We start from the raw sequence: 21,438 nt of genomic DNA, 5'->3' as shown, positions 1-21,438 counted from the left end.
TATCAAAGGAAACCAAACATGCTTGTGTCGTTCCTTAAACTATTCAGAAACCATTTCGCCGACCTCCTCAAATCATCTTTCAATCAAAAGCGGTCACATTACGGTTTATTATAGCAATGACGAGCTTCTGCCGCTAGATGGAAGTGTTGCCTCTGTAAATGACGGGACGCATATTGGCTCTTGCCATGATCGGGTTTGCCGATTGATTAAATACCCACACCGCAGAATGAGGTGACCCTGCTGTACCACACATTGCGCATCATTCCCCCGAGAAAAAAAAATGAAAAACCTGCCCTGACACTCACTGGTAACGATTTACCCTCGCAGAACTCTCCTTTGTGACATTTTGGTTGGGACTTTCCGCTCACCAAGTGTCAAACTCGACAGATTTGTTCGGAATGAATTCTGTCATTATTTATATTGCGTGTTTTATTTTAATAAAATGGGGAAATCCTTTCCATACGTCACGCTGACTCCGTCCGGGGGCACATGGGTAGCTGCGGGCTGCGCTGTAATGAGAATAAATGCTTTTGCGCAGGCTTGCAACGGGCGAGCCACCGCACTGCCGACGGGGAGGGTGCTGGGCGTTTCTGCAAAGTGAGTGTCCGTTCTGTTACAGCCTAATGTAAGCATGCGAAACAGCGGCACACAGTAACAACATCTAATTAACCGCATTCTAACTCAGTATTTGGACATCAGAGGTAATCCATTTTGACTATTATAATCTAAAACAAGAAAAGCTACATATGAGCTGCATGGCATTGCATTTGGGGCGTTTGGGGCGTTTTAATAGATCGGGGATCTGTGGGCAAATTCACTTTATGCTACAGTCCGGATGAAGTCCAGGGCAGAAGCGAGAGCATGCAATTTTTAAGTTAAGGCTTTGATCTGTTCTTTCGCCACACGCTATGGTGATTGTTACTTTACACTTTTTTTGTAGGTAGCCACAAACCTATAGAAAGTGGCCAGCGAAAAGGAGCATATGTTCATGGTTCTTTTATGAGACATATGGCATGTTTATAACTGTTATAATAGTTACTGTTATAACTATTTTTTTATTTGCGTGTCAGACGATGTGGTTTCAGGGCAATTTATAAACCTTACGCTCGTTAGGGGTATTGCACAACGGTGTAGGGATCCACACAGGAACTGAACCTGCAACCCCTTGGTTACAGGCATAGTTCCTTAGCCTCTATGCCAGACTGTCCCTCCACATCTGTAACGACAATTACACGAAAAGTCTCAGTTTTATTGTTTAACACGACTGTATTTATCTACATTTTTGACTTTAAATACATAACCTCTGTCTGTGTTCATGCAACACACTCAGAAGTGTGTGTGAGGGGCTGGGGGCTTGTGTTACTCACAGGCAACCTTGGTTGGTCTAGGGTGAGACTTTCTACCTTGAGCTTTGACCAGACAGCTTCTGTCTGGCTGTGGGAGGTAGGGGGTTGTTATCTATGCACTGATGTTGTGTGTTTAAGTACATAACCAGGTTTACAGCCTTGACAGGAGTTCAGGCATTTTTCTTTTTATCTGTGGTCCTCAGCAGACATTTTACTTAGCTCTTATTCAAAATCAGAAGACTGAAAAGCTGAACACAGCACTTCACTGTGAAACATGATGAGCCTCAGTATTTCTGAATAGACTCTCAGACTGTCTATTCTTATCATAACCTGTTCTTATTCTGTCAGGACATGTAACTGAATGCTGTTTGGTTCTCTGTGTACCAGTCAGCAACTTGCAGAGAGAATTGCTGCAGATGAAAACAGTCTTGAAATATTACCCTAACATTTTTATAGTGTTTAATATGGTCATATGGTCCATTTCTGCAGGGAAATATCTGTTGCAATAGACATAGCCTTGTAGAGTGTGGGGTGATCTGTGAAAAATGGCTGAGAATATCCCCAGCTGAATGTAAAATATTTTATGCAAATTTAAAAGGCCCAATTACATTTATGATGGGTGTGGCTTCATTCAGGCATTAGAGTACTGCACATGAGTGCACATGTGCAGATGATTGCTCCTCTGAAATAAAGTCATCTTTTTTGGAGTTGAAATTTTTACTTAATTTCGTATAGGGTGCATTCTGCATCACAGTGCACTTGTTACGGACACATCTGAAGGGTCTCCTGTTTTCAGTGCATAATCTGGTGCTGAATCACTTAGCATAAAGCCCATGTGAGATGGGTCTCTTGGTGTCTACCGTTTTTGATGGTAGCTGTGCACGGCCACACCCCCTTCTCAGGAGTAGCCCTATTTAAACATCACTGTGTGATTGCCAGTTGCTATATCTGCATAGCAAAGCTAAATGTCTTTTTCTCAATATGAGGTCTGATCAAGAGCTGATCAGTAGGGGTTATTTTGTCATTCATTTTTTTCGGGCTGCTTGCAGTGGGTGGTATTTCAGAAGAGGTAAAACTGATACTGAAAAAACTGATAACTAGGCTCTTTGGACAGTGTGGGTTGATTGATATACAGGAGGCAGTATGTCTATGAACCAATCATATTTAAAGAGACTGTCACAGAGCACTTCCCAGAGTGCACTGAAGTGAGTCAGGACAGATACAAGTGGATGAGGAAGAAGAATCAATAAGCCACCCATTAATTTTACCCTCAGAAATAATCAATATATTCCAATCGCTACGAGACACTTAGACACTCTGCAGCTGTTTAAGTTGCAGGGTTAGACAAGCTTTTGTGTGCATTTATTATTGTAGTTGCTGGGTGCCGATTTGATTCATACTCACTTTAAATTTAGTAGGATTTTTGTTAATGTATCCGATAGGTGACAGTGGTTATTGAAAAAGTCAAAACATTCAAATCTCTGTCTGTTCTAGGTTCCTGCCCTCCTGTTGGTGTTGACCCCCACGTGCAACGCTGTGACTGTTCTGAGCCCTGCCTCTGCCATTCCTTGATGTAACTCCTGCTCTCTGATTGGTGCCTATTGTTGCCGTGGCACTGGTTTCTGAAAATGCTGTGCTAAGCTCTGTCTAGCGCATCCTTGCCGTATGTCTGTTCTTTGAAGCCATATCATTGGCTGGAAACACTGAGTCAGTTGCCTGTAACACCTCTGCGTGCCACGCCTACATACTCATTGGATGTTTAGCTCCACGGATCAGGTTGGCTGTTGCTGTGTGCCTGGTTCCTTTCAATCCCCCACATCCCCTGTGATTGGTTCCTGTTGGTCAGTGTCTACACACCATTGGTCACCCGGGCTTGGTGGTGGAGGATGGAGCCCGTGTTTGCCTCGGGGGTGGCGGCCAAGCTCAGGGGTCAGTGGGACCGCGACGAGGGCCTGGGTCAGAACCACAAGGCCCTGAAGTTCCTGGGGCAGGACTTTGAGTCTCTGCGCACTGCGTGCCTACAGAGTCACTGCCTGTTCCAGGATGAAGCCTTCCCCGCACAGCCTTCCTCCCTGGGCTTCAAGGAGCTGGGCCCGCGCTCCTCCAAAACCCAGGGTGTGCGCTGGATGCGCCCCACGGTAAGAAACTCGCCGACAGACTGGGGTCACTGTCACATGACCCGACCCCCTTATTCCTGTTAGTCACCCCCTCCACCCCACCATATGGGTTCTGTGTTAGGACATGTCCAGTTGCACTCCCACAGGGCTCTATGCATGATGGCTTTTGTTCTTTCCCAATTGGTCTAATTTTTGTGCGATATTTCCCAGAATTCTTTGCAGCAGTGTCCCCCTGGAATATGGGACATAAAAACCATATTAAAATCTTGAGCTGTGATTTATTAGATACAAATATGTAATAAATACCAAAAGGTGTAACTATTTGGCTGAGTGAGAAACTTTCCCACTCTAAATGCGTTACTTTTAAACTAGCAGACATCCTTATTCAGGGAGATTTTTAGACAGTTGCATATATGCTGAAACAAACAGGTACCAGTTCTTTGTTTAATGGTATTTGAACCTACAGTCTGCAGTTCTAATCCAGCCAAAGGAAAAAGACCCTGCAAAAAATTTGTGATTCTATTTTTTTTTAATTAGACGGTATAAATGATGACACACTAGGATGCATCTGCATACCCGCTAATTAGACTTCGGAGTAATAAAGTTTATGAAAGGATATTCCCCTTGCTCGTCAGAGAGGAAGCAATCAGCTTTCACTGTTCTGCTCTGTCAGGGAACTGAGAGCCACTGTTTGTGCAAAAGCAGCTCCTGCCAGAAAGCATTCATTCAGGCCCAGATTCCACCAAAACACGGCGCACTTTGTCCTTAACGATGAATAGCAAATTTTTTGTGATTCATGTACAAAATTGCTTTTTCACCACAGTGACCACTGAAGTTGATGTTGGGTGTGGGGGTGTGTGGGGTGTGTGGGGTGGGGTCATATGGGGCACCTGACAGTCTGCAGAGACAGCATCCACATCCCACCTGACAGCCCTACATATCCAGGACTCCCAGATCGCATGCAGCAGAGAAACCCCACTCGTGACCTCTGATTTGGGGTACCTGCGAGGCGGGTGAATGGGAGTGCAGCCAGTGACAGGTCCTACCTGTGTGTCTCCCCAGGAGATTTGCTCCAACCCCCAGTTCATCATCGACGGAGCCACTCGCACTGACGTCTGCCAGGGAGCTCTGGGTAGGTCCGGCGTCTGGGGCGTGGCTGGGATACGGCCCTTTCAGTACCGCCCTCCCTGTGTCTCTCTGGCTGCAGAGAGAGGGTGCCACGAGGACAGTCTGCATTTCCAGCCTTTAACTACAAACTCTGCTAGTTTATTATTAATGTTTCTCTCCCATCTCTGAGCCCTGGTCTCTGGCAGAACTGTCTTCTCTGGTGCTACAATCATCATTATACATCACTGTACATCATCACCTGAGTCTGCAGCTGACTGCTGCTAACACTAAAACATGTAGCGATCATTACTGATATTCTTCTGAGCTTCACACATTTGGGCTGAACATACCGTCCCAAACATGGATCTAAAAAAACAAAGGTGGTGTCCACCTAATCATCTAACCCTTCTTTTCTTCCAGAAAAATTGACTTTAACAAGCATGTGGTGAGTGACAGGTAACAGGTGACAGGTGACAGGCGGGTCTCTGGTGAGTGGCTAATGACAGGTGATTCTATGATGAACAGCAGGTGACAGGTGGGTCTATGTTGTTTCGCAGGTGACGGGTGTTTTGCAGGTGACAGGTCTGTGGCATTTCACAGGTGACAGGTGTTTGGTAGGTGACAAGTGGATTTGTGGTGTTTCACAGGTGACAGGCCAGACTGCGGTGTTTTGCAGGTGACAGGTGGGTTTGTGGTGTTTCGCAGAAGACAGGTGGATTTGTGGTGTTTCGCAGGTGACAGCTGGGTTTGTGGTGTTTCGCAGGTGACAGGTGTTTCACAGATGACAGTTGTTTTGCAGGTGACAGTTGTTTCACAGGTGATAGGTGAATTTATGGTGTTTCGCAGGTGACAGGTGGGTTTGTGGTGTTTTGCAGGTGACAGGTGGATTTGTGCTGTTTTGCAGGTGACAGGTGGGTTTGTGGTGTTTTGAGGTGACAGGTGGGTTTGTGCTGTTTTGCAGGTGACAGGTGGGTTTGTGGTGTTTTGCAGGTGACAGGTGGGTTTGTGGTGTTTTGCAGGTGACAGGTGGGTTTGTGGTGTTTTGCAGGTGACAGGTGACAGGTGGGTTTGTGGTGTTTTGCAGGTGACAGGTGGGTTTGTGGTGTTTTGCAGGTGACAGGTGACAGGTGGGTTTGTGCTGCTTTGCAGGTGACTGCTGGCTGCTGGCAGCCATCGCATCTCTGACCCTGAACGAGCCGCTGCTGCATCGAGTGGTGCCCCACGGACAGAGCTTCGACAGAGAGTATGCAGGTATCTTCCACTTCCAGGTAAGGCCACGCCCTCCTTCACTCCCTCCATCACCCATACCTTCTGTCTAATTCCTTACGACCAACAAACATTATGTTCACTGTTACATGGAAAGTCATTGTACTCTCAAGTAAACGTGACTTTAACATTATACCTAGAGACTGTGGCACTTTGGGTCATGTGCTTGAATGGGTCAGGCTTTGTATTTTTCTGTGGCTTATTAGGAATTAAAATACAAAAGTTGAACCTGACTGTTTCCACGTAACAGTGTGGCATGGTATAATAAAGGCTTATCACAGGAAATATAATAACTGCAGCGACAAGAGTATAAGAACCAGCATTACTCTGATAGTTAACAGGCTGCTGTACGTATTATGGAGCTGGGCTTCTAACCGGAAGGTTGCTGGTGTAATTCCCAGGTGAGGCACTGCTGAAGCTCTCATAGAAAGAAGGGTATGGATGGTCTCTGAGGGCAGAGTGACCAGAAAAAAGCTGAAATAAGCTAGTTGTATTAAGCTGCTTGGATCCTTTACAAACAGGCCAACCACACAGCACGTTTCTGTCACAAAACACTAACACCAAGAACAAGGCAAGGCCAGCCGCGGATCGGAATTCCGGCTAAATCTGAGCTCGGCTGAGATGAAAAGCAGGGAGTGGGGCGCTGGGAAACTCTACTCTAAACGCTGTCCACCCCTAACCCCCTCAGCCAGTACTATTCAGCTGCTGCATGTGATCTCAGACCCTCGCCCCTGCAGCCCCAGTCTGCTATATTTACAGGCAGTATTTATAGCTGAACCTACACGCTGCCCGGCCGTGGGCAGGGATAGGCTCTACCGATGGCACGCTGCCAAATTCCAGCACGCTGTTCAAGCAGGCCGACCGAGCGAGCACTCTGAACCCTGCCTGCTCTCCCGATCATGAAATCAGCCGATTGGTAATCGGCATCTGGCGTAAAACCAGGGACAAAAGGAAGGGCGAAACACACAAATTAAACGGAACCAGACCGAGGCTAGACTGTCACGACTCGCAGGCAAGGAGGAGTGACACACAACAACTGCAGATTCCTCTGCTGCTTCTGAATGCGTTTCTGCTTTAACATCTGCTACAGAAATACTCTGCCTCAAATACAGCCAATTGCCCCGAGGACACAGGGAAGGCTCTCAGTTACCGAAACCTGATTAAAACAGGGTTGATTTGTCCGTTAAAGTAAATGTCCCTTGACTTTATGATTGACGTGCTTGTGGGGCAAATGTAGCACTTTTTTATTACAAAAAGAAATGCAAAGATATTTTTCTTGTATCGCTTGATAACGATGGAGCTGTGTGCAACTGGTGGAGGCTGGGAGTGCTTGGCTTGACTTCCTGTCCAGATCATAGCACTTTGGGAGTGGAGAAGAAACCAGAAACCAAGGGAGGGCTTGTAGATGGTAGTTAAACATCCCTGAGCTTATCTGTCCAGCAGTGTATCTAATTTTACAGCCATTAAAAATGAGAGAGTAGCTAGACAAGATCTCCTCCACCGTATCTCCAACTGTCTTGCTTTCCGTGCAAAGCTCCTAAACAGGGACACAGTCCCTACACACTCACTAGTCAGACATTCTCAGGAGGGTTTTCTGCAAGATTCAGAATGAAATTAAGTGGCCTAAGAGCTATGTATGAAACTGCATCTTATTTTCCACAGGGTTTTGTGTTTCTGGCTTAACTGTAATGAAAAGCTCTGACAGGCAGCTGATCCAGCTTGCACTGGGGTCAGGGGACTGGATCAGGTTTTAGGCTCACCAGATTGCTTCGTTAAGTTATCAGCTGTTGGACAGTATGTTAAATGTGAGCTGAGGCTGAAGGTGTCTGTGAAGAAAATGAATAATGATAATATATACAAATAACAAAAAAAGGTCCTATCATCAGGCCATTGATACTGCCTGTGTGACAGTGGGGTGTGGCTCATACACAGTGTGTATGCTGTCCTATATGGTTTCTGCAGGCTGTAGAATGTGCTGATTCTTCTGTAAGGACTATATAGACTCCCATGTACAAACCAGATACTCTGACCAGAGCAGCTGCTGTTAGATCATCTGGAATCTGGAAACAGCTTCAGACATGAAAGCCGGTCCTGCACCAAGACTCAAATGTCCGATCTCTGCTGCTCACATGTTACCGACAGGACTGACGAGCACTTAAAACATCTTTAAGAAATTTTAAAAAAGTAAATAAGACCAGCCCTGCTGTAGACAGCTGGTACATCTACTTATTACGATGAATTTGTTTTCCAGACATCCTGGGAAAGTACTGTCACAGCTTAAATTATGACCTGCTGTCCAATCATACGCGGATATCTCAGTGCAGCTGCTCAGACTGAGTGCTCTCCACAGCAGTAAGGGCAGCATTTGGGATGTCGACCTATACCCTCTGGTAGCAAGTCAAGATCGCAAAATACTGCGGTACACTGGCTAAACTTCCCTGATAAATTATCAAAATGGACAATGTGATGCGAGGGTATGAAACTTTAAAAAATTTAAATAAAGATACGCAATGACTACATTCTTTTCCCATTTTTCTCTTTTTGTGATTCCTGGGGGCTCTTAGGTAAAACCTAGTTTCCCACTTTGCCCTCGCCCACTCAGGAGTATCAGACAGCTAAAGGGGTGATCAGCAGTCCTAGCCACACGGGTCTCTGGAGAGGGGCGGGGTGGCCTGGGATGAGGCGCGGTCTGTGCTGTGTGTGTGTGTGAGGGGGGGGGGTGGCCACTGGGATGAGGCGCGGTCTGTGCGGGGGGGTGGCCGTTGGGATGAGGCGCGGTCTGTGCGGGGGAGGGGCGTTGGGATGAGGCGCGGTCTGTGCGGGGGGGGTGGCCTGGGATGAGGCGCGGTCTGTGCTGTGTGTGTGTGTGGGGGGGGGGGGGGTGGCTGCTGGGATGAGGCGCGGTCTGTGCTGTGTGTGTGTGTGGGGGGGGGGGTGGCCTCTGGGATGAGGCGCGGTCTGTGCGGGGGGGGTGGCCGCTGGGATGAGGCGCGGTCTGTGCGGGGGAGGGGCGTTGGGATGAGGCGCGGTCTGTGCGGTGGGGGGTGGGCGTTGAGATGAGGCGCGGTCTGTCCGGGGGCGGGGGCGGGGGGGGGACGGTGGGGGCATTGGGATGAGGCGCGGTCTGTGCGGGGGGGGGGGGGGGGGTGGCCGTTGGGATGAGGCGTGGTCTGTGCGGGGGGGAGGTGGCCGCTGGCATGAGGCGCGGGCTGTGCTGTGTGTGTGTGGGGGGGGGGGGTGGCCGCTGGGATGAGGCGTGGTCTGTGCGGGGGGGGGTGGCTGCTGGCATGAGGCGCGGGCTGTGTCTTGGGGGGGGGGGGGGGGGTGCGGCACACCTCAGGACTGCAGCAGGGTGTGTTTTTCTGGTCTTTGTGTCTGCGGCAGCGGAGAGTGGGCACCCGTCCCAGCGGTCGAGGCTCTGCAGAGGATGCAGAATTCAGAGCTTCCTGGAGCACGACTTCACCCTCTCTGCTGCAGCACTCCCCTCTTACCCTCCCCCCTCCCCTTTTTAAAATCACTTTACGTCACTCACGTATTACACACATATCCCGTTCTTCTGTTTCATATGAGGCGGTTCACCGGCTGGGATTTGAGCCGGTGAATGGGTTGCGCATGGGTTGGCACAACACCACAGTGCATTTATCCCTTTTTATCCTGTGATTATCTTTCATTGACAATTGGCAGAAAAACTCAGGATGGTCTCATGATGATTACCATATAGTTTATCGATTACTTTGGTGTTTTGCAGTCTTTGGCTGTATATTTATATATATTTAAAATACGTGTGTAAAATATGTGTTATTTTCTCTGTTAGTGATTTAAACCAAACAACAGAACAACATTGTGACAAAGTTCATTTTAGGTGGAAAAAATGCTCAAGGCTTTCAGCAGTCCGATCTCCTCACCCTTTCTCAGGAAGCTGCCTTTTGGTGGCCATTCTGAGTAACTGCCTGTGCTCTGTTGTAGATCTGGCAGTTTGGGGAGTGGGTGGAGGTGGTCATCGACGACAGGTTGCCAGTTAAGGACGGGAAGCTGCTGTTTGTCCACTCTGCGGAGGGAGCGGAGTTCTGGAGTGCCCTGCTGGAGAAGGCCTACGCCAAGTATGGAGAGAGAGAAAGAGGGAGAGAGAGATGGTGTTAAAGGGAGCAAAGGTTTTGAGTGCAGGGCTGTATATGATACGCAAACTGTGTACGATGCACATACTTTGGTACTGATTGTCTGTTAATGGTACAGTGTCAGTATCTTGTGGACTTCAGTACTCACCGTGTGTTGGCATGTGTGCGGCTTACAGACCTCAGTACTGATTGTGTGTTGGTGTGTGTGTCTCAGACCTCAGTACTGATTGTGTGTGTGTGTGTGTCAGAAAGCAGAACTGACTGTGTGTTGGTATGTATGTGTCTCAGTCCACAGTACTGACAGTGTTTGTGTGTGTGTGTCTCAGACTGCAGTACTGACTATGTGTGTGTGTGTGTGTCTCAGACCGCAGAACTGACTGTGTGTTGGTATGTATCTGTCTCAGTCCACAGTACTGACAGTGTTTGTGTGTGTGTCTCGGTCCACAGTACTGACTGTGTTTGTGTGTGTGTGTGTGTGTGTGTCTCAGACCGCAGAACTGACTGTGTGTTGGTGTGTGTGCCTCATACCGCAGTACTGACTGTGTTTTGGTGTGTGTGTCTCAGACCGCAGAACTGACTGTGTTTGTGTGTGTGTGTGTGTCTCAGACCGCAGAACTTACTGCGTGTTGGTATGTATCTGTCTCAGTCCACAGTACTGACAGTGTTTGTGTGTGTGTCTCAGTCCACAGTACTGACTGTGTTTGTGTGTGTGTCTCAGACCGCAGTACTGACTCTGTGTGTGTGACTGCAGTACTGACCGTTTGTTGGTGTGTGTGTGTGTGTCAGACCGCAGTACTGACCGTGTGTTGGTGTGTGTGTGTGTGAGACCGCAGTACTGACCGTGTGTTGGTGTGTTTGTGTGAGTGTGTGTGTGTGTGTGTGCCTGTGTGTGTGTGTGAGACCGCAGTACTGACTGTGTGTTGGTGTGTGCGTGTGTGCGTGTGTGTGTGTGTGTGAGACCGCAGTACTGACCGTGTGTTGGTGTGGGTGTGTGTCAGACCGCAGTACTGACCGTTTGTTGGTGTGGGTGTGTGTCAGACCGCAGTACTGACCGTGTGTTGGTGTGTGTGTGTGTGAGACCGCAGTACTGACCGTGTGTTGGTGTGTGTGTGTCTCAGACCGCAGTACTGACCGTGTGTTGGTGTGTGTGTGTCTCAGACCGCAGTACTGACCGTGTGTTGGTGTGTTTGTGTCTCAGACTGCAGTACTGACCGTGTGTTGGTGTGTGTGTGTCTCAGACCGCAGTACTGACCGTGTGTTGGTGTGTTTGTGTCTCAGACCGCAGTACTGACCGTGTGTTGGTGTGTGTGTGTCTCAGACTGCAGTACTGACTGTGTGTTGGTGTGTGTGTGTCTCAGACCGCAGTACTGACTCTGTGTGTGTGACCGCAGTACTGACCGTGTGTTGGTGTGTGTGTGTCTCAGACTGCAGTACTGACCGTGTGTTGGTGTGTGTGTGTCTCAGACCGCAGTACTGACCGTGTGTTGGTGTGTGTGTGTCTCAGACTGCAGTACTGACCGTGTGTTGGTGTGTGTGTGTCTCAGACCGCAGTACTGACTGTGTGTTGCAGGCTGAATGGCTGCTATGAGTCTCTGTCGGGCGGCAGCACGTCGGAGGGCTTTGAGGATTTCACGGGCGGAGTGACAGAGATGTACGAGCTGAAGAAGGCGCCCGCAGACCTCTACAGCATCATGGGCCGAGCCGTGGAGAGAGGATCTCTGCTGGGCTGCTCCATCGACGTCAGTACTGACCGCGCATACATGCACGCCCACAGACACACACACAGACACACACACAGACGCATCCACAGACACGCCCACAGACACACACACAGACGCAGCCACACAGAGAAAGCCAGCTGCATATGAGTGATTCTTATTTAAACTCACATTCCTGTTAATCATGGATATCATAAGGTTAAAGGGAAGCTTATATTCTCCCTCGTTTTGAACTCACGAGCCGCTGCTGGACTGTATTTCTGTGTGTCTTTGCTGTGTTCGCATCTCTGTGTTTCCTGGCTGTGTGTTGCTCACTTTCTGTATTCTCAGATCACCAGCATGTTCGACATGGAAGCAGTGACTTTTAAGAAGCTGGTCAAAGGCCACGCCTACTCTGTCACTGGGGTGGATGAGGTGAATTTTTGAATCTATACCGTGATATTTAATTGACAGTCACTGAGAACACGTGTGAGGGACATTCACTCTCTCTCTCTCTCTTTCTCTCTCTCTCTCTCTCTCTCTCCCTCCCTCTCTCCCTCTCTCAGGTGATGTTCAGGGGGAACCCCACTAAGCTGGTACGGATCCGAAACCCATGGGGAGAGGTGGAGTGGACCGGGCCCTGGAGTGACGAGTGAGAGAACAGGAGAGAGAACTTTAGAGAGGAGAGGAGAACTGAGAGAAGGACTGGGACAGAACTTTATTACATTACATTGCATTATTGGCATTTAGCAGACACTCTTATCCAGAGCGACTTACATCAATTACAGGTTTTTTTGGTAACTTGCCCAAGGGTACAGCAGCAGTGCCCTCTACAGAGTAGAACTTTACAGAGCAGAAAGACACTGACTAGTGATGAATGACACTCGGTGAACGACTGCTGTTCTGTAAATTGTCAAGTAACAAGTTTCCCGACCTTGGCTCTGGGCACAGATCACACATACTTGCTTCCATTCTAGCTGAGCTTTCAATTAATCATGCTTGATTGAGTGGTCTGAGTCACACTGATGTTTTCTTTTTGACATTTCTACATTCTACATGTTAATGTGCTCCTTAACTACAGGTGCACTGTGATGTCACAGTAAACCCAGTTAATGATTGGCTCTGGTCCTGTTCAGCTCTAGGGAGTGGAGCAGTGTAGACCCGTCTGTCAGAGCCCGACTGCACAACCGCAGTGAGGATGGAGAGTTCTGGTGAGCACTCTCCAGTGATAACTTACTTCCTGTGCCTCACCTGTCATTCCTTTCTCTCAGTTTTATCTCAGTTATCTATCACATCACTGTCTCTTTCTGCATGACTTCTCTCTCTCTCTCTCTCCCACTCCCTCCCTCTCTCTCCCTCCCTCTCTCTCTCCCTCTCTTTCTCTCTCTATCTCTCTCTCTCTCTCTCCCTCTCTCTCTCTCTCCCACTCCCTCTCCCTCCCTCTCTCTCTCTCTCTCTCTCTCTCTGTCTCCCTCTCTCTCCCTCTCCCTCCCTCTCTCTCTCCCTCTCTTACTCTCTCTCTCTCTCTCTCTCTCTCTCTCTCTCCCTCTCTCTCTCTCTCTCTCTCTCTCCCTCTCTCTCTCTCTCCCTCTCCCTCTCCCTCTCTCTCCCTCTCTCTCTCTCTCTCTCTCTCTGTCTCTCTCTCTCTCAGGATGTCCTTCAGTGACTTCCTGCGGGAGTTCAGCCGGCTGGAGATCTGTAACCTGACACCGGACGCGTTGCAGGCCAGTCAGGTGAAGAAGTGGAGCACGGCGCTGTACGCGGGGGAGTGGAGGCGGGGCAGCACGGCGGGGGGCTGCAGGAACTACCCCGGTAAGGGCAAGAGGCCAGGCCAGCGGGGCAGATAGAGTGAGTGCAGTTACTTTGGGGTATGATGGGGAAAACATGTGGATGGAGGGGTAGAAAGGAGCAAATGTGCAGGTGGAAGGCAAAGAAAGAGGGAATGTAAAAAAATACAAAAGAAAGCATACAGGAGACAATATAGACATGCGAATGCTCTGTTGCAGTGCAGTAGTCAGTATTTCATTAACGTGTGTATAATAACTTCACAGCATATATAACATCAGTGCCCTCTACACCTTCCTCCCCTTCCAGCAACATTCTGGATCAATCCTCAGTTTAAAGTTGCCCTCAAGCACCCAGACACCGAGGGCCAATCAGACTGCAGCTTCCTGGTTGCCCTGATGCAGAAGGATCGCCGCCGGCAGCGCAGGGAGGGGAAGGACATGGAGACGATCGGATTCGCCATTTACGAGGCAAGAGACGCGGCTAACACACACAGAGCTGAGCTGCACGAGTACCTCCATCAACACCATGTGTCACTTTACCAACACGAACCCACGCAGTCAAGGAACAGGCCTGTTATCCGCTAAGATGTGGGTGTGAATCCCAGTTGGGACGCTGCTGTTGTACCCTTACTCAGGACTTAACAGAAACAGATACTACCTTATGTGTTATTTAACGGCATCCGCTCCATCATTATGTAATAGCTCATACTTTATACTAAGTATAACTTCATAAGGCTTTAATAAACATTCATAACACTTTCATGACCACAGCGCAGCCACTTCATAAAGCATTTATCAACTGCTGCAGTGCTTTGACAGGTGACAGGTGAACTGAGACATGCCAAGTTTCCATGTGCATGGTTTTCTCACTCTGTCAGGTGATATGCATGCTTTATTAAGGTCTTAATTATGTCTTAATTAAGGTAAATTGTGTCCAAATGGTGCAATTTGTAAGTGGGTGGATGGGCGGGGTATAACAGAAGGGGCAGTTGTTGTGATTCATACTTTCAGAATGTGCACAGATGCTAAATTTTGCAGGTGTGCTGTGGTACATTAGAAGGTACGCTCTGCACCCTGCTCTAGCAGCGGGAGAGGGTCAGAGCGCTGTTACACACAGCCAGTGGGCCGGCAAAATGTTTCTGCGTACATCAGCTTACACACGTTAAACAGCAGACAAACCGATAGCAGTGCACGTTTGGAGTCCACACAGGCGCGTTGGAGATCAAAGCAGTCTCTCCTCAAATCCGGGGTGTGTCCTGGCCCCCTCGGTCTGGGGTGTGTCCTGGTCCCCTCGGTCCGGGGTGTGTCCTGGCCCCCTCGGTCCGGGGTGTGTCCTGGCCCCCTCGGTGCGGGGTGTGTCCTGGCCCCCTCGGTCCGGGGTGTGTCCTGGTCCCCTCGGTCCGGGGTGTGTCCTGGCCCCCTCGGTCCGGGGTGTGTCCTGGTCCCCTCGGTGCAGGGTGTGTCCTGGCCCCCTCGGTCCGGGGTGTGTCCTGGCCCCCTCGGTCCGGGGTGTGTCCTGGTCCCCTCGGTCCGGGGTGTGTCCTGGTCCCCTCGGTCCGGGGTGTGTCCTCACCCCCCCCCCGCAGCCGCAGTCGGGGGGGTCCACATGCAGTCCCCGTTTCCACAGGGCAGTGTGACGACGCAGGTCTGACAGCCCTCTCTCTGTGCCCTTGTCCCCTGCAGGTCCCTGATGAGGTGCGTAGTGAGCCTGTCCCAGCAGAGCGAGCCCGTTGCCGTGACGGCGTCCCGCTTTCCTGACGTCTCCGCGTGCAAGCAGCAGAATCTCTGCATGAATGTTCCGCAGAATTAGCTACTGATGTGAATGTGGGAACAGACAGGGACTGGCCACCTTTAACAGCAGATCCTCAATGCTTCAGATCTACATCCACCAGTCTATAAACAGCAGATCCTCAATGCTTCAGATCTACATCCACCAGTCTATAAACAGCAGATCCTCAATGCTTCAGATCTACATCCACCAGTCTATAAACAGCAGATCCTCAATGCTTCAGATCTACATCCACCAGTCTATAAACAGCAGAAAGCATTTAGATTTACTTCACAGACCAGATTAAAAAAAAAAAACACTCCAGCCAGAAGGTTGCAAGCTCAAATCCTGGGAAGGGCACTGCAGCTAATAAACAGACGAAATATAAAATAATAGCCTTGGAAGTCACCCTGGGTAACCACAACAGCAACAACAACAATACTACTAATAATAAAGATAATCACTGTGTTATTCATAATCATAGTCATAATCACTGCACCTCCGGTCTCCCATGTCAGTTTTCGGGCCGGGTGGGGGTCCACCTGAAGCGGGACTTCTTCCTGACCCACGGTTCTAGCGCGCGCTCTGAGCTCTTCATCAACCTGCGGGAGGTGAGCTCGCGGTTCCACCTGCCCGCGGGGGAGTACATCGTCGTCCCCTCCACCTTCGAGCCCCAGAAGGAGGCCGACTTCGTGCTCAGGGTCTTCTCCGAGAAGCCGGCCGACTCCCAGTGAGTCATGAGGGAGGGAGAGAGGGGAGAGGGACAGGAGGAGAGAGGTTGGTAAAAGAGAAGGAGAGAAGGGGAGGAAAAGATGGAGAGAGGGAGGAAAGAGCCTGCTGGATGGATGGGAAAGAGGATGAGTGAAAGAGGGAGAGAGCTTTAAGAAAAGAGGTACATCGTTAAAGTGGCCGGAGAGAGAAAGAAAAGGGGGAATGGAGACAGTGGGAGAGAAAGAGAAGGGGGAATGGAGACAGTGGGAGAGAGGGGAAGCAACAGAGGGAGGAGTGCAGCAGCAGGGGAGAGAGGTTGGTGTTATTATTATGATTATTATTATTAATTGCTATCACAGTTATCAGTTTTTTACCAAATGACAGATCGATTTCAGTTTTTGTGCTTGGCAAGTCCTTTGTGTGCCTAGTGAAGCATTTGGACTGAAGACAAATAGAAAAAAAACAGAGAAACGGAGAGAGAGAGAGAAAGAAGGAGCGGAGATTTACAGAGAAACGTAATTACTCTGTATCACTTGAGTGAACTGGTGAGGGGGAAGAAGACACACATTCTGACCTGTACTTCTGTCTTGCCTGTCAGAGAACTGGACGATGATGTCACCGCTGACCTGCCTGATGAGGTGAGACAGACAGACAGACGCATGGGTTATTCTCTCACCCGGCGGCTCACCCTAATCGCACAGAACACTGCCGCAGACATATTCACAAGCAGACCAACAACATCCAGTAATACTCTCTGAATTCACACAAACAGCCTAATTGGTTGTTCTTAAGCTGTCTATTTCTGCTTTAGCCTGAGCTGGATGAAAGCCAGATTGACGCTGGTTTCAAGAATCTCTTCAAACAACTGGCTGGAGAGGTGAGAGGAAGGAGGAAGTAGGAGGCTAAGAGATGGGGGTGATGGGAGTTGTAGTCCTGTCTCTGATTGTGCCTCTGCTTACAGGCTATGGTGATCAATACTCCCAAACTGCAGACTATTCTCAACAGAGTCGTCAGCAAGCGTGAGTCTGCTTTCTGACAGAAGGCCCTCCTCTTTTACTGGTGAACACTACAGAGTGTCACCAACCCTTAGCGAAGTGGAAACCCACATTCTGAGGAAAATAAAATGAAAGAAATGCAGGTAAAGGAAAGCAATGGTTATGAGATGCCTGTGGTGTTCTCTCACTCAGATAAAGACCTGAAGACCAGTGGCTTCAGCAAAGAGTCGTGTCGCAGCATGATTAACCTCATGGATGTATCCTTTCTACTGGGGCTCTGATTTAGGGGAGGTTCTATCTATCCATTATTTTCATTTATTTACAATGGTGAATTTAAGCATGTATTACATTTTTTAAATTCTTAAAGTCGCTATAAAATGCATTTCAAAATATGTTTTAAGCAAATGACAGACTTGTGATGATGTGTAAAAAACCAGAATGGTGTTGGGTGCAATGTGTCACCCACGGCTCAGGCCGGAGTACTCTTGGTGCAGGGTGGCACAGGCCGACCCCTTGATGTGGGCATGTCCTTGATGCAGTTGCCCAGACAACCGGCAGTGGGACTCTGGGCCTGACCGAGTTCCACATCCTGTGGGAGAAGATCAAACGATACCTGGTGAGTGGGAGACTCTCTCCACAGCTGCCCTTGCAGGATGAGTTTCATTGGGGGGGGGGGGGGGGGGCTTGGGGGTGAATAAGCTGGACTACAGAGCCTGTTTTAAGAGTAGCAGAACAGAATTGGACAAACATGGAAATTAAACAAAAGTAGTACTTTAAGCAGAGACCCTTCAAGGCCAGGTCTGACACAGTGCTAGATGCACTCAGGGCTGCAGGTAGGATGGCACACCTGGCTGGGGTTGATCACATTATTAAACTACTTATGTTCACTCTCTTCCTTTAAGGTCAACAAAGACAAATGATTAGATAATTAACTGATCTGCGAAGAAGTTGACTGAGACACAAGTACTGATGATGTTGAAAATTAACACGATCCTTAAACACACCTTTAAACAAAGGCAGTGTATATATACACTTTAATATGAGACAGCTGGTCACAGTGCAGCTTCATTGCACTTAGTGAAAACAAAGCATTACTGATGAATAAAATAAGGGGTAAAAAGGAACAGAACCTCCCATAATGCTGTAAATTGATACAACATGATACAAATGATCAAGCTTTTAATAGGGCAAAACTCACCAAATCAAAAACAGCGTCAGCCTTATCATTTGAAAAGTAAGTCCTCTGTCTGCCCGCGGTGGTCTCACTGTAGCCATTGTGTCTACATGATGTGATTGGCTAATTAAGACCTCATGTTGCACAGAAACATCAAATCCCTTCACTTCACTTTCTTCAGTTCTAAGTCTTGTCTAATTTTCCCCTCCCTCATGTTTAACATGGCATTGTGTTGGACTTTGCCAGTGGACAGTGAGTGATGTCATAATGGCACTACTTCAGTTCTCTCTCTCTCTGTCCTTAGCCCCGTGTACATGGCATTAAGGAGGAGAATTGTGTGATGTCATAATCCCATGATGTCATTCCCTTCTCTCCCCAGACTGTTTTCCGGAAATTTGACCTGGACAAGTCTGGAACCATGAGCTCCTATGAGATGCGCCTGGCTCTAGAGTCCGCAGGTACTGCCCTTCACCTGGCAATCAACCTGTCTTCCAGTCAATGTGCACTACATAAACTGCTTATTCCTTTCAACTGCAGAGGTCAAATGCTTGTGACAAGCTGTCGGTTGTGTGTGGTGATGCTGTAGGCCACCAACCCTGGGCAGTGATACCTAACTCATGACATGAAAATGTAGATTCAGGGTGCATGTTATGAGTATGAAGAGGGTACACTGCTCCTAAAGATCATTTTTACGTAGTTTTTGTATGCACTATCTATGCTAAAAATATATATATATGTCCGCTGTGTTACACACTGCTCTGTGCCTTGCTCTGGTTGTCCTTGTTGCTCTTGTGATTTGAATTTTATGAATGCTTGCCATTATGCCCCAAGTCACCTCAATGCATAAAAATGCCTGCTAGGTAAATATTACTAATAATGCAATAATGGTAACATAGGTAAGATAGATAAACCTGCAGCACAACATCCAAAGGTAATCTGGTGGACTCACAGCAGGAGTGGGGTCAGCGTGATGTTTACACCACATTTCCAACTGCATGGGCTCACCTGGAAACGGCAGCTTTTCCCCTCTCATGCTTCCTCTCTCTCTGCGTCAGGGTTCAAGCTGACCAATCACCTGTTCCAGCTGATCATCATTCGTTACGCTGAGCCCGACCTGAATGTGGATTTTGACAGCTTTGTCACCTGCCTGATCCGTCTGGAGACCATGTTCAGTGAGTTCTCCTGTGTCCTCCAAACCAGAGTCTGCACACATAACCAACAGCAGTCCGACAAAATGTCAGACATCCCTTTAATGCTAAGCTCTCAAAATGTGATTCTCTCCGTTTGCCATGTTTCAGAGACCTTTAAAACCATGGACACCGATGCAGATGGAGTACTATCCTTAAGCTTCTTCCAGGTTTGTGACATAGCGGCATTGATATCATTGTGATATTATAGTTATTTTGGATTTCTTCAGGCTTTGGGAGGGTTTTATAGTTAATAAAGAAATAATAAAATATTTAATTCACCTTCAACTCTATAAAAGTAACAAGTTTGATTAATCCACACAGCAGCACGGAATATATATTATGGTATATTTCTCCCATATTTTCTAAGCACAGAAGGCAGACAAAATTTAAAGTGCTGAAAACTAACCAAGTTGGTGGGTTACTGGTTACGATGAATGTTATGGGCAGCAGTGTGGCGTAAAGATCTGGCTTACAACCAGAAGGTTACAGAATATGAATCCTGGGTCAGGCGCTGTTGTTCCTCCATACTTAGCCAAACCACTTGAATGTGTACCCAGCAGTATAAACAGAGGGTCTCTGCAAAGCAAATGTTGAAAATACGTTTGCTCTTACCGTTTCACTGATATAAATGTTTGCCGTTTGTCATCTTCTCTTTGCAGTGGATCTCCCTGACGATGTTTGCCTAGACGCACAGACGTTTCCTCCTCCGCCTCCAGCTACCTCCCCCGTTTTTATTTATTTTACAAAGTGCCTTTCTCTTTTCTGCATTGACTGGCCATGGTTGGCCAGGCTGAACCCTTGCTTGTGTTCAGTATATCTGCCATGATATATCAGTGTGTGACAAGTGTACCAAGACATTCATGTATCTCTAACTTGACAGAGGGGGGGAGGTTTGGGGGGGGGATAAGCGTGCTGAGATATTTTTAATTTCACTGGACCCCGTGGCCTGAACGTGGACTGAACTGAACCACCACGCTACAACACACCAAGCGACACTCAGGTCTCCTGCCCAATCAAGCTTTTGAAGTGACACCTCCATCTGTGGAGCACGCCACTGTGACGGAATCACGGGGGTGTGGTCTTTTTTTCCCAAGCTGAGGAACAGCTGCCATATGAACACCTCAGATCCCGCACACAGGAACCAGCTGCCTCGCGCTTGACTGGCTCAGATCCCGCACACAGGAACCAGCTGCCTCGCGCTTGACTGGCTCAGATCCCGCACACAGGAACCAGCTGCCTCGCGCTTGACTGGCCAAACTTTTCATTTACAACTCACATCAATCCCACATCACCTCTCTCTCAGGCAGTCACCTTCTGACAGCCAACATTGCAATCAACCAATCAAAAGTGAGAGCTACAGATTTCAGAGCTGTAAAAAAAAAAAACATGGATCAATATGTGCCACAAAATAATGGGTGGAAAATGAGGCTTCAACCCCAAAAGCAGGTGGACCTGTTATCAATGGCATACCGAATATGAACCAATGGGAGTGTTCTGCTGTGGAGACTGAGGTCTTGATTGGTTGACATGGGTCAGTGATTGACAGTACATGGTAGTTCCCATCATCACTAACAGAGAGACCATCTCTCAGTCATAGGAATGCCATACTGAGGGAGACACGCCAGGAGAGAGGAATCCAGGCCTTCTGCCCATGCCTTCAGCCTGAAGCATTACGCGTTATTAACATCTATTTCTAACCATCTTACATTTGTTTTGATATAGAGAATCTCTCTGAGGTATGACAGCGTTTCTTTGTGCTGGAAATGTTTCGGCTACCTTTTGTTTTTTGAAAGATAAACGAAGTGAATAAACTGAACATTTTCAGAAAGTGCAGTTTTTTATTGTAGTGTTCGTGTATTTGGGAAAAGAGAGGGAAATGCAGCAGTGTGGCCTTCAGAAGAGCCTCTCCCTCAGGGCTTCTCCGCTGCTCTCATCTCCCGCTTACCTCACGCTCTTATTGAACATTAGCACCACATAAATACTACTGTTTACAAAACCACCTTTTTATAACTTACTCACTGATACAAATAAATAGTGCATGTAAACATATAATCATTACAATATGTACACTTACAGAATGACAAACTACAGTCACCTTTCTTAGAGCCCACAGGAACAGACATCTCCGCCCACCCCGTTAACAGCCTATCCAAACGGCTGTGGGC

At 48.2% G+C, this 21,438-nt stretch overlaps 1 protein-coding gene across 2 annotated transcripts; it reads left to right on the top strand.

Annotated features, from left to right (window-relative positions):
* The first annotated feature begins 560 nt into the window (after positions 1-560).
* On the top strand, positions 561-20,940 carry si:dkeyp-50d11.2 (calpain-1 catalytic subunit). 2 transcript variants are annotated; one of them, XM_036523635.1, is made up of 22 exons: positions 561-597; positions 2,841-3,484; positions 4,526-4,595; positions 5,720-5,838; positions 9,803-9,936; positions 11,522-11,690; positions 12,000-12,083; positions 12,215-12,300; positions 12,785-12,859; positions 13,300-13,460; positions 13,743-13,903; positions 15,119-15,130; positions 15,722-15,933; positions 16,513-16,552; positions 16,726-16,791; positions 16,876-16,933; positions 17,102-17,166; positions 17,457-17,525; positions 18,463-18,541; positions 19,139-19,255; positions 19,382-19,440; positions 19,933-20,940. In XM_036523635.1, exons 2-22 carry the CDS (start codon positions 3,233-3,235, stop codon positions 19,957-19,959), a joined length of 2,115 nt encoding a protein of 704 aa, XP_036379528.1. In that variant the 5' UTR covers positions 561-597; positions 2,841-3,232; the 3' UTR covers positions 19,960-20,940. The 2 variants fall into 2 exon arrangements, with proteins under 2 accessions (XP_036379528.1, XP_036379529.1); XM_036523636.1 differs by lacking the exon at positions 561-597 and adding an exon at positions 635-701.
* Positions 20,941-21,438: the final 498 nt, after the last annotated feature.

This window comes from Megalops cyprinoides, chromosome 3 (assembly GCF_013368585.1).
Source record: "Megalops cyprinoides isolate fMegCyp1 chromosome 3, fMegCyp1.pri, whole genome shotgun sequence".
Lineage (NCBI taxonomy): Eukaryota > Metazoa > Chordata > Actinopteri > Elopiformes > Megalopidae > Megalops > Megalops cyprinoides.
This window is presented reverse-complemented; position numbering and strand designations above follow the sequence as displayed.